This window comes from Oenanthe melanoleuca, chromosome 1A (assembly GCF_029582105.1).
Source record: "Oenanthe melanoleuca isolate GR-GAL-2019-014 chromosome 1A, OMel1.0, whole genome shotgun sequence".
Lineage (NCBI taxonomy): Eukaryota > Metazoa > Chordata > Aves > Passeriformes > Muscicapidae > Oenanthe > Oenanthe melanoleuca.
In genome coordinates, this window is record NC_079334.1 from 1,683,134 (window position 1) to 1,695,839 (window position 12,706).

General features: G+C 42.0%; 1 protein-coding gene across 1 annotated transcript; it reads right to left on the reverse strand.

The window, feature by feature from the left end:
* Nucleotides 1–1,619: 1,619 nt before the first annotated feature.
* STRAP (serine/threonine kinase receptor associated protein) lies at nt 1,620–8,702 on the reverse strand. The gene is made up of 10 exons (XM_056482475.1): nt 8,461–8,702; nt 7,358–7,493; nt 6,558–6,639; nt 6,247–6,319; nt 5,542–5,638; nt 4,485–4,622; nt 3,993–4,129; nt 3,372–3,521; nt 2,862–2,927; nt 1,620–2,553 (listed from the first exon to the last, which is right to left on the reverse strand). The coding sequence occupies exons 1-10, from the start codon at nt 8,570–8,572 to the stop codon at nt 2,486–2,488; spliced, it is 1,059 nt and encodes a 352-aa protein (XP_056338450.1). The 5' UTR covers nt 8,573–8,702; the 3' UTR covers nt 1,620–2,485.
* Between the last annotated feature and the right edge of the window lie 4,004 nt (nt 8,703–12,706).

Here is a 12,706-nt window from a genome sequence, read left to right on the forward strand (position 1 = left end):
CATATGATAAATAATGCTTCTATGTGACTGAAAGAATGGTGGGAAACGATTATATTGGTTGCAGTGACAAAGCAGAGCACCTGAGAAGAATCGCAGAAGGATTTGTTAACCCCTTATCGGGTGGAATAGCAGGATGGAGACACAAGAAGAAATAAAATAGATCTCACAGGATGCCGTGCAGAAAAGTTAGAGTGTAAAGAAAACAAACTAGAGTTCCTGAAACATCAGAAACTCACAGGAATGTCTGAATAGTGTCTGAAGCACATGAATATGTATGTACCTCAAAAATTACAAGCTTTCAAGTACTTGTGGTGGTGCATCCTCCCCCTCCTCCCCCTTTTCCAGGCCACACTGTCATCAGAAATACCTGTGATGCCTTGGCCTTGACACACAGCACTGGGCTCAGCTCCTCCCGAGCTCATCACAAACACTGTCTGCTTCCAGGAACTGCTGCTGTCTAGAGAGCTCTTGTGTGAACAGCCTTGGAAAATATTTTTCATGCCCGAATGGCACAACATCCCTGTTCCCACACTATCATAGTGCCAACCTTAACTGTGTCTGGGATGAAACACTGTTACCTTGGATAGTTAGGCTTGTAAGGAAGGTTAAACCCTAAATTAGGTTAAATGCTATAAAGTGTTATTCCTCTGTTAAATTGTTACAGTAAAGTTCTAAGTTAAGTTGGGTGTTAGTTAAGTGCTGTTCCTCTGTTAAACTGGTAGGTTTAAGGTAGAAGTTAAAGCTTTTAGGCCCTGCTCCTTTTTATCCTTGCCCTCATTATACACACACATCCCTCTAGAGACCTCTTGGTTAATTTCTGTTTTGATTCCCGGACTTTGTTTGGTTTTGTTGTTTGTTCCTCCCAGGCATGCCTTAACTCTCCTGTAAGCAGTAGAGTGAATCTTCCCAGTGAACTTTGTTGTCATGTCGCTTAATATTAAATCTGGGTTTTGCTGATAACCCTCACTGGTGATTTTATAAACACTTGCTCATAACAGTACTTTAGTTTTGTTGTTTTTTTTCATTTCTCCAATATTTCTGTAGCTGTTACTACACATTAGGTTTTTATGACCATTAGCTGTTTCACTTTTATGCATCCTAGAGCATAAAAGCTGTAAATGTAGAATGAGGGACATGGTTTTCTGGTGAACTTGGGAACAACTAGATTAACAGCTCAACTTGATGGCAAAGGGTCTTTTTTTTCCCAGCTAAATGATTCTGAAATTCTATTCCAGACATCTCTATGAAATACTATAGAGCCTACTGCAAATCTGGAATAAAACCCACAGCACACAAGTTTCACCATAAGGTGAAGTGTTCCAAGTTCCTCATTTTAAATGCATCCAATTTGTAAAATAAAATTTTTATGCTCAAGTACTAGATATGGAGCCTTAGAAGCCTTAGTGGAATTAGCAAGGCTGAACCATTTAGCTGTTTTTAGAGTAAAATTCAAATAGGCAATTGCAAAGAGGTATAATCTGAAAAAACAGGACAGTGAGGACAAGTAGGAATATGAAAAAAGAAAAATGTGTGTGAATAAATATACCTCTTTCTTCTTACCACACAGAATGCATTACGTAAAGCTTTCAGCATAACATTAAAGGAAATGACAAGTGGAAGAATGGTAATTATTTTCTTTAATGAAGAAAATATGATTTATAACCTTGAAAGGGTAACTTTTTTATCCAGTCTGGAGGACTAAACCCAAGCTTTACACAGATTTGCAGCCAGCCTCTGATATTTTCATGTACAACCAAATACTTCAGGCAGCACGTTTAATTTAGGAATTTTCACTGTTTCTCTTTTTAAAGACTCATGTTTACATTCAAACTTTAAAGAATAAAAAAGATACAAAGCTTACAGATCAAAGAACTTGCCACCCTCTGTACCAACACTAAAACATTCTTCTGCTTTCTCTCTCTACAGTACAAACCCCAGATGCCAAGGATTACGTGATTAATGCTTTTCCATGTCATGAACCCAACGCTCAGAAGTAATGTACGAGTTTGGAGAGGCATTTTATTTAGACAACTGAAAACAGTTAAACATTCAGAAGCAGCATACAATGAAACAAAACCCCAACCAAATACTTTTCAGTACATAATCCCTTCTTTTCAACTAGAGCCAATTTTTCCAACTTTCAAGAAAAAAAAAAAGGTAAAAGCCATTGTATCTCTTCTTCGTAATAATGAAAACACACTACAATGAGTCTAATTGAGATTGGAGAGACTGGATCTTGGCTTGCACACTTCTTTGAAAAGACAGTAAGCAGTTATGCCAAAAAGCCAGCAGAACTCTACTACTTGTCTTTTGGGTTTTTATTTGGATGCTCAGCTCTCTTACAGGCAGCACCCAGCCGGTTGCACCGCACTCTCCTCAGTTGCTGCCGTCTCTCCCCGCAGGGAGCGCTCTCTGCAAGGCTGCTGTCTGTCACTGTCACTTGATTTAGTCTGCATGTCCACGTGCCACGGAACAGCTGCAGGGATCAGGCTTTCACTTCGGGAGTTGAGCTGTACACTGTATCTGAGTTTTCAGAGGCAATCTCTTCTGCAACTAAATAAAAAGGGTGTTGTTTAATTTCACTTTAGATATGTAAACCAAAGAAAGAGACCAGGTCAGTCTGTTTCCCCATTGAACCTGATACAGCTGTTCTACCCCATCTGTTCTGCCTGCACAGCTGTCACCAGTCTGACACCTACCACATAATCCATGTCAGGCAAATGCATTCAAAGATCTTTTGAAAAGGGTGAAAAATACCAGTAAGCACTTGAGGGAAAGTACTTCTTCCATACTAAGGAATGCTATCATCTTCACTATCTTTTAACACTGAGGGAGCTAAAGCTGACAGTTCAGTTCATTACCTATTTCCTCCTCTGCAGTTCCTGGAAGGGTAGTCCTTGCTTTTGCTGCTTCTGCATTCTCCTCTTCTGTAGAGAAAGAGTAGAAAAACAAACAGTCAATACCTTCAGTTCCACTCACCCATGTTAAATTTAAAAGAAAAAAAAAGTTATTTCCATTAATTCAGCATTGAGGAGAAACACTTGAGCAAGCAATTCTATTAATTAGTATCCACATGTAGTTATTGCTTCACTCTCCCCAAGCTGAAAGAACCAGAGTACAATATAAAATAAAACTACCATCCACACTTTCTAGAAGCCTCTCTTTCAGAATTATAATTGCATCACATATTTCTTGCTCTTTAACATAAAAATACACCAGACTCTTGGCTTAAATATCCACAAAGCTTATGGTATGCTGTTAACTGCTTATATGACAGCTACACAAACACATCCTTCAATCTAACAGATATGACCAGAAACCCTCAGAAGACAGGAGTTGCCAAGTTTCACCAGGACCAAGCAGGCACTTACCAGGAACTACACACTTCCAAAGGCCATAGGTTTTGCCTACTGTTGTCTGCCACAGCCTTAGTGTGCCATCCTCAGAGCCACTTGCATACAACTCTCCGTCGGGGCTGAACCGCACGCAGTGAATGGGGCCAAAGTGCCCTTTGTAAGATTCTGAAGGGAACATGGCAACACCATCAATTTCAAATTTCAGCCAGCAACTGAAACTTTAGTACAAAGCCATCAGTTTCTGATACAAACAAATTTAAATGAGGACTGGATCAGTCCTCAGGAAATATGCTCTTTTTGAAACAAATTTGGCCAACATGTAGTATTTTTCATAAAATCTTGTAACTGACATATCTAATGAATGGTATGACAATTTAACATACAGCTATTATAGCAATACAGAATGAGAATTTTTTAAAAATAGGTGCAGAATTGCTGAATGGATGCTTTAAGTAGTTCTAGAATATTAGGCATATTGAGATAGCAAAAAATGTTTCACTTATTATACATTTCATCATCCTCTTGCACAGCATGCTATGCTAAGACCTCATTTGAGTACAACAGTTTCATTTACTGGTCATTATTTTATTAACACCTATTTCAGAACTCCTTTATGATTATAGGAGACAAACATACCTAATTCTTCTCCTGTATTATAGTCATATTTATAGAGTTTAAAATCTTCACCACCTGCAACCAAACATTCTTTCGCAGGGTGAAGTGATGCAGAATTGATTGTAGCAGGGGCTTCAAATGATTTAATCTGCTCTAGACTGAGGGAGAAAAGTTTGTTAATGAAGTTCATATTAAAAAAAAACATCCTGCAAAGAAAACTGTGATCCTACTAATCTCAACTGCTTTTGCCAGAAATAGAATACAACCCCACAGAGTTTCTGAAACAAGTTTTGATACTTGCAAATCATGCTTGTCAAGTTAGAAATGAGTTTAGAATAAGTAAAACAAAAGCTCACACACACAGAACTACTTCCTGGAATATGTTTAAGCATGTAACTTCCTTTCTTGAAACATCATAGAGATGCTAGTTTTGATAATTTGGTGATTCTGGCCTTGTACAGCCAGTTTTTACCCACAAGAAGCCACCTGTGAAAACTGGAGCTGTGCACTCACGTTTCTGCACTATGAAAAGCAATAGTCTTCCCATAGGTTATGACCAGTATCTGTCCTTCTGGAACATACTCCATGCTGCTCACTGACATTGCCACATTTAGTGACTTCACCTCAGTCATGGTACTCCGGTCCCAGAGGCTTAAAAGGAAACAAAAAGGGGGAAAAAAAACTCTCAGACAACTTGTAAATCAAACACTTTCCACCTCACATCCATGGCAAGACCTCAATCAAAAAAGGTACCCATCAAGGAATGTGGTTTGATTCCACTTCAGATCTTCAGCGGCTTTATCTGCATTCTCACCTAGGCCAAGCTTAAGACACATCCCTTTTCTAAAAATACTTCTATCTTTGCAGCTTAATGCCACAACATTAAATGATACATACACACCATTTAACTACTCAGTGATTCTCCTGGAGATTAAAAATCTTGGTTTAATTCTCCTAAGCAAGAGATCTTGAAGTAAGGATCTTGAAGATTCCATTCTTTCTGTTTACTCCAAAAGATGAAGAGGCACTAATCCAAATTTACAGATGTTCATTAAACATAATATAGTTTTCTATCTAGCAGTGCAAAAGGTATCTAAACAGAAATTAAATTCTGCTATGACAAATAAAATCTTTATTCATTAGCTAACTGCTGCATTTCTATTCCTTCAATTTGGAGAAAAACAAACAGGACTTGGCTCTTGCCTATCTTGAACTTTAGGAAACTGAAGAAGACAAATCAGCAACAGCTCAGGACAGTGTGTATGCAAGAGACCTCATCTATAAATTCATCTTCTTTAGGATTACAAAAGGCATAAATTTATTCTATGCAGTTCTCAAAGACTACCTCTTCCTATCAGGAAGAACACATATGTGAGAAGCACATGTTTATGGGGAAATTGGAACTATTAGCAAATGATCCCTGACAGCAGAACAGAGCTGCATCAGGCATGGAGCTGCAATAATCTAGGATCAGGTAACCTGTGCTATTCAGATCCTTCACCAAAATAACACAACTATATCCTCACACAGAGCATAGCAATAAAGAAAACTCCAAGTTACTTTGTCTTACCGGACAGTTTTGTCGTCAGCTGAAAGAATCTGTTTGTCATCACTGCTCCATAAAGCCTTTTTAATGCCAGAAGTATGTCCACTGACAACATCAGGTTCTTAAAATAAAGCCAAACATTTTAATACATGCAATAAAATGAAAAAATGGCATGCAGCAGTTCAGAGGCTTCCTAAAGCTACATAGATTTCCATCTACTAGAGACTTTAGAACTACCTCAAGCACTTAGGATTTTGTGGATTTTATTCCAGGAACAGGATAAATGCAAACTGGGTATATCTGATTGCCTAGCTTTCAAAAACTTCCCTAGGTGAACATCACTGTTCTCTGGTTGTCTATCAGCCATCAAGAGTCAGTATCAACATGAATTTAAACACATATATGTGGAGACGTGTTTTCTTTCAGATGATTGAATTTTAATTAATTAGACCAATTTCAAGTGTGTCTGTACTGAACTGAAACATGCTCTGCTTGATGCCCCATTCCTGGAAGTGTTCAAGACCAGGTTCAATGGGGCTCTAATCAACCTGGTCCAGTAGTCCAGAGAAGAGGGTTTGGAACCACATGATCTTTAGGGGCCCTTCCAACCCAAGCAATTCTGTGGCACTTTGTTTTTGGTGATTCATAACAGAAAGTAATCCCTTAATTTCAAAGCTTTGATTTGACTTTAAAAAATTCTCTAAGAACCAGTTTTAAAAGCAGACTCACCTGCTTCTGGCTTGCTCAAGTCATAGATACGCAAGAGCTTATCTTGTCCACCTGTTAACAGATAATTGCTATCCTGAAACAGAAGTTACAGAGAGTCAACTCTACATTGAATCAAAATACAGCCTCTGTGAGTTAAAATCACAGCTTTTTCCCTCAGACAGCCTCTAACACATTTACCCTACAATCTTAAAAATAAGCAGTGGTATTTTAGACTGGTATGATATACAGTAAAAAAGCAAAAAAGTAACTAATAGCAAAACATACTCAAGAGCTCATTCCCCTGGTGAATAAGGGACAAAGGTTTCTCATACCTGTGTGAAATCCACACTTTTGACAATGTGTTTGTGAGCCAGTGTGATCAGTTCATCGCCTGACACAGCATCCCACACTTTGCTAAACAGCAAGAGGAAACATTCACATTTTAGAAGCACCAGAACAAAGCAACCTGGACAGTCAGATGAATTTGTAAGCAATCTTTCCTGATGCCATCACATTTTATCCTAAGCACTACATTCTGATAAGCTGTAATCCAGTTAGTCAATAAGAATATTTTGTGTATTTTAACTAGAAATTTTTTGGATTATCACACCATATTCCTTTCTGTTCTTGTTCAGGATCATGCAAAATAATTAACATTTTACTTTGAAGACAAAGGTAGCTCTTCTCTGCAACTTCATTAATAGAACTTGACCTCTACTAACAAGAATCAACTTGCAAAATATTCATTAATACTGCAAACAGCACAAACAAACAACAAAAAAAACATCAAAGAACTAATTCACTAGAAGTTTCTTGTAAAAAGAAGAAGCTAACTGCTGGGTGAAAAATAAAAATCTCTCTCTCAACTCTGCTATAACTACAGTGCACAGAGGAGCTAAGGAAAAGCAAACCAGTATGATAATTATGCACATCAAGAAGCAATTGTAATTGTTCATCATGACAGAATTAACTGTAGCTGCTTTCAAGAAGGTAAAAGTCTAGCTTTTAATTTGGCTAGCCAAAAATAAGCTAACAATTACTGAAGAGGAACAAATGAATCAGTAATTTAGCACAGCTAAAAGAGCTCCAGAATAAAATGAAATACAGACCATGAAGACAGCTCACCACTTACGCTGTAAAATCTGCTGCTGCTGTAGCTGCTTTGGTGGCATCTGTGTTGAGGGTGGCACCCCAAACAGCACCTTTATGGCCCAGAAACGTGCCAATCCAGTCTCCTGTGTCCCCCTGGCGCAGCATAGGCTTGCCATCTTCACCACAACAAAACCAACATTCAGGCAACAGGGGAAAAGAAGGAAACAGGTTTTTAAAGGAAAACACATTCCCTTGCACCAGCATGTGGAAATAGCCCATACTTTACAAAGCCACTCTTGGCTGGGTTTAGCTGTAGAGTTCAGATGTGCAGCTATACTTGCTGCATGCATCTAAACTGCACTGATACTCAAATGCCACTGCAAATAAGATAAAAGTTTCCTGGCAAAAATCTATAACTTTTAGATAGAAGGAAGGTAGAAATGAACATTTCATTGAGGTTTTATTTTTACTAAAGTTTTCTTCTGGCAGGACAGATTTGGTTTGCTCTTTTTCTTTACTTTGGATACTTACAGTACTTTTACTTTACTTTTTTTACTTGCAATACTATAAGGTCATCAGTACGTAGAGACAAGTCTCATGGTTGCAGTGAGATATTAAAACATACAGCGATATAAAAATGAAGCAGTAATAGAAAGGCTATCATCAGTGTTTCCTGGCAGGTTATCAAAGAGTTGTTCACACAAGATGCAGAGCTGAACTGGAAGCACTTCAATGCAGAAAGGAATGCCCTTTAAAACTCGCGCACGCACAATATTAAAATATACATCTACGAAGATAAAATGCCATTCCCACAGTGAGCAAGCTGTGTCCAGCAGGGCAAGGCAGCCGCCCTGGTCAAACCGGAGCTCTCTTTAAACCCACAGCCCATGTGCACAGGCGGTGGGACAGAAGTTTTACACACACATTTTACACACACAGCCCACCCGGGACCCCTCCCGCCCTCGCAGCGGGATCCGGCCGGGCATCGGCAGCGATCCCCGGGCAGAGCCGCGGCTGTGCCGTGCCCGCCGCCGCAGGGCACAGGTAGGCGGTGCCACACCGCGCCCTGGGCACGGCCACGCGCGGCCTACGGGCTGCCCATCCGCGGCGGCGGGTCCCCAACAAAGCGGCCCCCGCGCTCACCCTTGCAGGCGCTGATGAGGAAATACCCGTAGGGGGTGACGCCGCTGAAGGCCAGGTCCACCACGGGCCGCGTGTGGCCGGAGCAGGTGAGCGGGGTCTGCCTCATGGCCATGGCGGCGGCGGGGCCTGGGCAGGGCACGAGTGCGGCGGCCGGCGGGAGCGGCGGCGGCGGCGGCGGCGGCGGGGGAAGTGACGGGCAGGAAGCGCTTCCCGGCGGACGCGCGTCACGGCGGGGGCGCGGCGGCTGCGGTGCCGCCCGCCGGGGGCCGGGCCCTGCTGCGCGTGTGCTCCGTGAGGGGACAGTGTGTGTCACATCCCGCTCCGTGAGGGGACGGCGTGTGTGTCACATCCCGCTCCGTGAGGGGACAGTGTGTGTGTCAAATCCCGCTCCGTGAGGGGACAGTGTGTGTCACATCCCGCTCCGTGAGGGGACAGTGTGTGTCAAATCCCGCTCCGTGAGGGGACAGCGGGATGGGCTCGTCCCGTTCTTCCCTCATCCCGCTCCGTGAGGGGACGGCGTGTGTGTCAAATCCCGCTCCGTGAGGGGACAGCGGGGTGGGCTCGTCCTGTTCTTCCCTCATCCCACTCCGTGAGGGGACAGCGGGATGGGCTTGTCCTGTTCTTCCCTCATCCCGCTCCGTGAGGGGACAGTGTGTGTGTCACATCCCACTCCGTGAGGGGACAGCGGGGTGGGCTCGTCCTGTTCTTCCCTCATCCCGCTCCGTGAGGGGACAGCGAGCTGCTTGTTGTCCTTGTCACCCTTCATCCCACTCCATGAGGCGACACCGAGCTGGTCTCGTCCTGTCCGTCCCTCATCCTGCCCCATGAGGGGACAGCGAGCTGCTGGTTGTCCTGGTCATCCCTCATCCCCCTCCATGAAGGAACAGCGATGCCAACCCATCCCATTCAGCCACATCCCACTCCCTGAAGGAATTGTGGGGTCATGGCCATCCTGGTCATCCCTCATCCCGCTCCATGAGGGAATAGCCTGTTCCTCGCCGTCCTGGTCATCCCATCCCGCTCCATGAGGGAGCAGCAACATCCCCGTCCCATTCAGCCACCATCCCGCACTCTAGGGGAACAGCAATGACATCCCCATCCCGTTCAGCCACCATCTCACTCTGTGAGGGAATAGTGAGCTCCTCGCCATCCTATTCATCCTCCCCTGAGGGAACAGCCACCTTCTTGCCATTCCATCCATCCCATCCATCCATCCATCATCCATCCATCCATCCATCCATCCATCCATCATCCATCCATCCATCCATCCATCATCCATCATCCACTCTCAGCCCCAGGGCTGTGGCCAAGGTCCCTCATTGCCCTGCTCACTCCTAAACCAGCAGTGACTCCTGCCCAAAGGCATTCCCATTTTTCCTTTACCCCCAGCTCCTCTCAGGCTCTCTGTGGGGCCTGGTTGCCCTTTCCAGCTGGGAGGGCCATGGGAAAGCCCTGAAGGATGTGGAGATTTCAGGGATACAGCAGCACCCGCCCGTTTGGGCATTTTTCTGCCAAGTTCAAGCTGCTGGTGGTGTCTGGACTTGCCCTCAGAAGCTCTAAGGATGGCACTTGGAAATGTGTCACCGCCCTTACTCAGAGATGAGGGGGGTTCTTAACTAAGAATCAGAATGATTGGCAGTTAATCATCTTTTTCTCTTAAGCCTTATAACTAGATACTTTTGTATTTAAATTAAACAAAACCTGAGGTTGGAGCTAACTGCAGACTTCCACAGCTTTTTTATTTTAAGGATAGGCACGTTGTTTCAAGTTCTTCTGGTGTTTTATTTCTCACCCCAGGGTTCTCAGAAGTAACTCCTAAGGATTTTGTAACTTCGTGACTCATTTTCAGGCATACTGACACTGTATCATGGATCAACATTTTCCATTTAGAGCCACGGGTTGCCACATGGACCTTTCCAGTGTCTTTAAGATTTTCTGGGTTTTTTCCAAACAAAAATTTATTACTTCTACATTTCCATTTTTCAAAAACCTTATCTAAGCATAGGGCTATGTCTCCTTGGTAGAAATGCTGTTTAGATTTACATTTTAAAAGACTCTTCTGGTAACTGATGTTATCAATTTTTTCAGTGGGAAAAAAATGATCCTAAGGGTCATTACAAAGAAAAACTTGGTATTAAGTTTAAATTACCTACTTAGAATTCAAGGTTGAGAAACAGAAAGAATGGGAAGATTGTGTTTGGGGTAGTTTATTTTTAATGATTTCATAGCTTTGATTGATTTTGTCTTCTATTAAATGGAGCGTGATTTTCCTCCTGCACAAAGCTTATGACATCCACTTAGGAACACACATAATAGGCAGAGAAAGACAAAATATTTCAAATTTGCCACTAAGTAGCTGAAAATCAGAAAAGGAGAAAAATGATGGAGGTGTGAAACTATAAAATCTAGACATCCCACTAGGCCAAGCAGAACTAAAGTATTGGGAAATACAACCAAGGACATATGGAATGAATTCTGAAAATAAACCTGTCTGCATTTCTTCTTAAATGTACTTTCTTAAAGTCCCCAAAGTTGGTGCTAGGCCTAACTCAGGATTCAATCAGACTTTAGCAGCAGTCTCAGACTTTCTCCCTGGTAGCACATCCATCGAAATAGTTTATCCCCAACAGTCTGAAAATGTTTGCTTAAAAAATACACTAATTCTGTGCCCTCAGAGGGCACATCCCTCTGTAGCTGCTTTGCTTAATAAAGAATTTTTTAAAAGAGGCAGGAACTGTGAAATAGGCTTCAGTTTTTGAAGAAAGTCTAGACACGGTACAAGAAAAAAAAGGAAAGATGAAAAAAAAATGTTACTTACAAATGGAAATTCAGTAAGCTTAAAATAATAATAATAAATAATAAATAAAAAAAGAGGTGATACTGACTTTTATTGTTTTAAACAGGAGGATTATAGATCATGTTCCAGTAACTGATTTCTCTCAGAAATGTTGCTGACAAGAAATAAAGCTATCTAGTGAAACGTTATGATTCTAGTGCTATGATTAGAATGAATAATGCAGAGAGTCGATTAAGTAGATGTGTTAATTATACATTTTTACATTTCCAAAGACTGTTGTAGATTTCACAGTTGAAATGCATTGTCTCACCACTGAGTGGAGCTCCTTACCTAATTATTGGTAAAGCTCTCAGGGCTCCTGTTGTGAGGTGACCTAGTGATGGTTATTTCAGCTTGTGCCTGGCAGCTGTGTGGAGACAGCGCTCAAGAAGTTACTAAACGCTTAATTCTCTAAAGTTAATTAGCTAACTAGGCATATGGAAATCTCCAAGACCCAGCAGCAGGGCAGACTCTTTGTTAGCAGACCTCCAATATGTATTATTTTAATGAATGGCAAAATATTCAGTGTAGTCTGTGAGCACGTTGATGTTCTCTACCTTTTGTTTGTTTGTTTTTGTTTTGTTTTTATAAATGCCCTCCACTAATTTGTACAGCTAATTTTGGGGGCAAAAAAAAGAAAGAAGAAGAAAAGGACTTGCTGTTTGCTGGAGGGTGATGTGTTACAGATGCTGCATGCAGATCTGTGAGAGAAATTGCAGAGCGTGTTGCTGGGTTTCCACCGGGGGGATAATTAAAAATGAGTGCCAGCCTTGAGCAGTCAATTATCACTGGGTAACAAGATGAAAGATAAAAGGCAGATGTAATCATATTTCACAAATAATACATCAGTGTGTCTCTAGTTTTTTCTACATCAGCTTTTCACAGAAGTGACCATATTTTTGCTAGTTTCCTGCAGCTTCTTTTTCCATTCATCTAGGGAATGTGAGTGCTGGACCACAGACACTCTTCTGCTGTGTATCCTGAGAACATTTGGGTAGAAACTGGGGATCCATTTCCTTTTCTTGGATAGTGCAAGTTTGGTAGTAGAGATTATGTGTGTGATAGAGGCCAAGGGGCTGAGACAGAGAAATGGGATGTAGAGGAATAGGGAGGAGTGTGAGGAGGAGTTTGAGACAGCAGCAAGGAGAAGTGGTTTAGCAGGAGAAATGGAAGCTGGATCGGAGGGGAAATGGGAGATTTATCATTTGTGCACCTCACAGTTGCATTTGTACCTTTTGTGCTGTCTCTTCTGGTGAGGTCACATATAAGATCACTTCTTTAACCACCATATTAGTGCCAGGATCTCAAAACTATTTGCTCTTAGGAGAAGAACATTTTTCCTAACATTGTTAGGAGCCTTTCCATCTGTCTGGAGGGCAGGGATCCAGCACATTCAGAGCATGCACCAAC

Coding starts and splice junctions, on each gene's coding strand:
- STRAP (XM_056482475.1), bottom strand. CDS start 8,572: ATGGCCATGAGGCAGACCCCGCTCACCTGCTCCGGCCACACGCGGCCC. Junction 6,640..7,357: donor GCAGCAGCAGATTTTACAGC/GTAAGTGGTGAG, acceptor CTTGCTGTTTAG/CAAAGTGTGGGATGCTGTGT. Junction 2,928..3,371: donor TTGGAAGTGTGTAGTTCCTG/GTAAGTGCCTGC, acceptor CTTTCTCTACAG/AAGAGGAGAATGCAGAAGCA.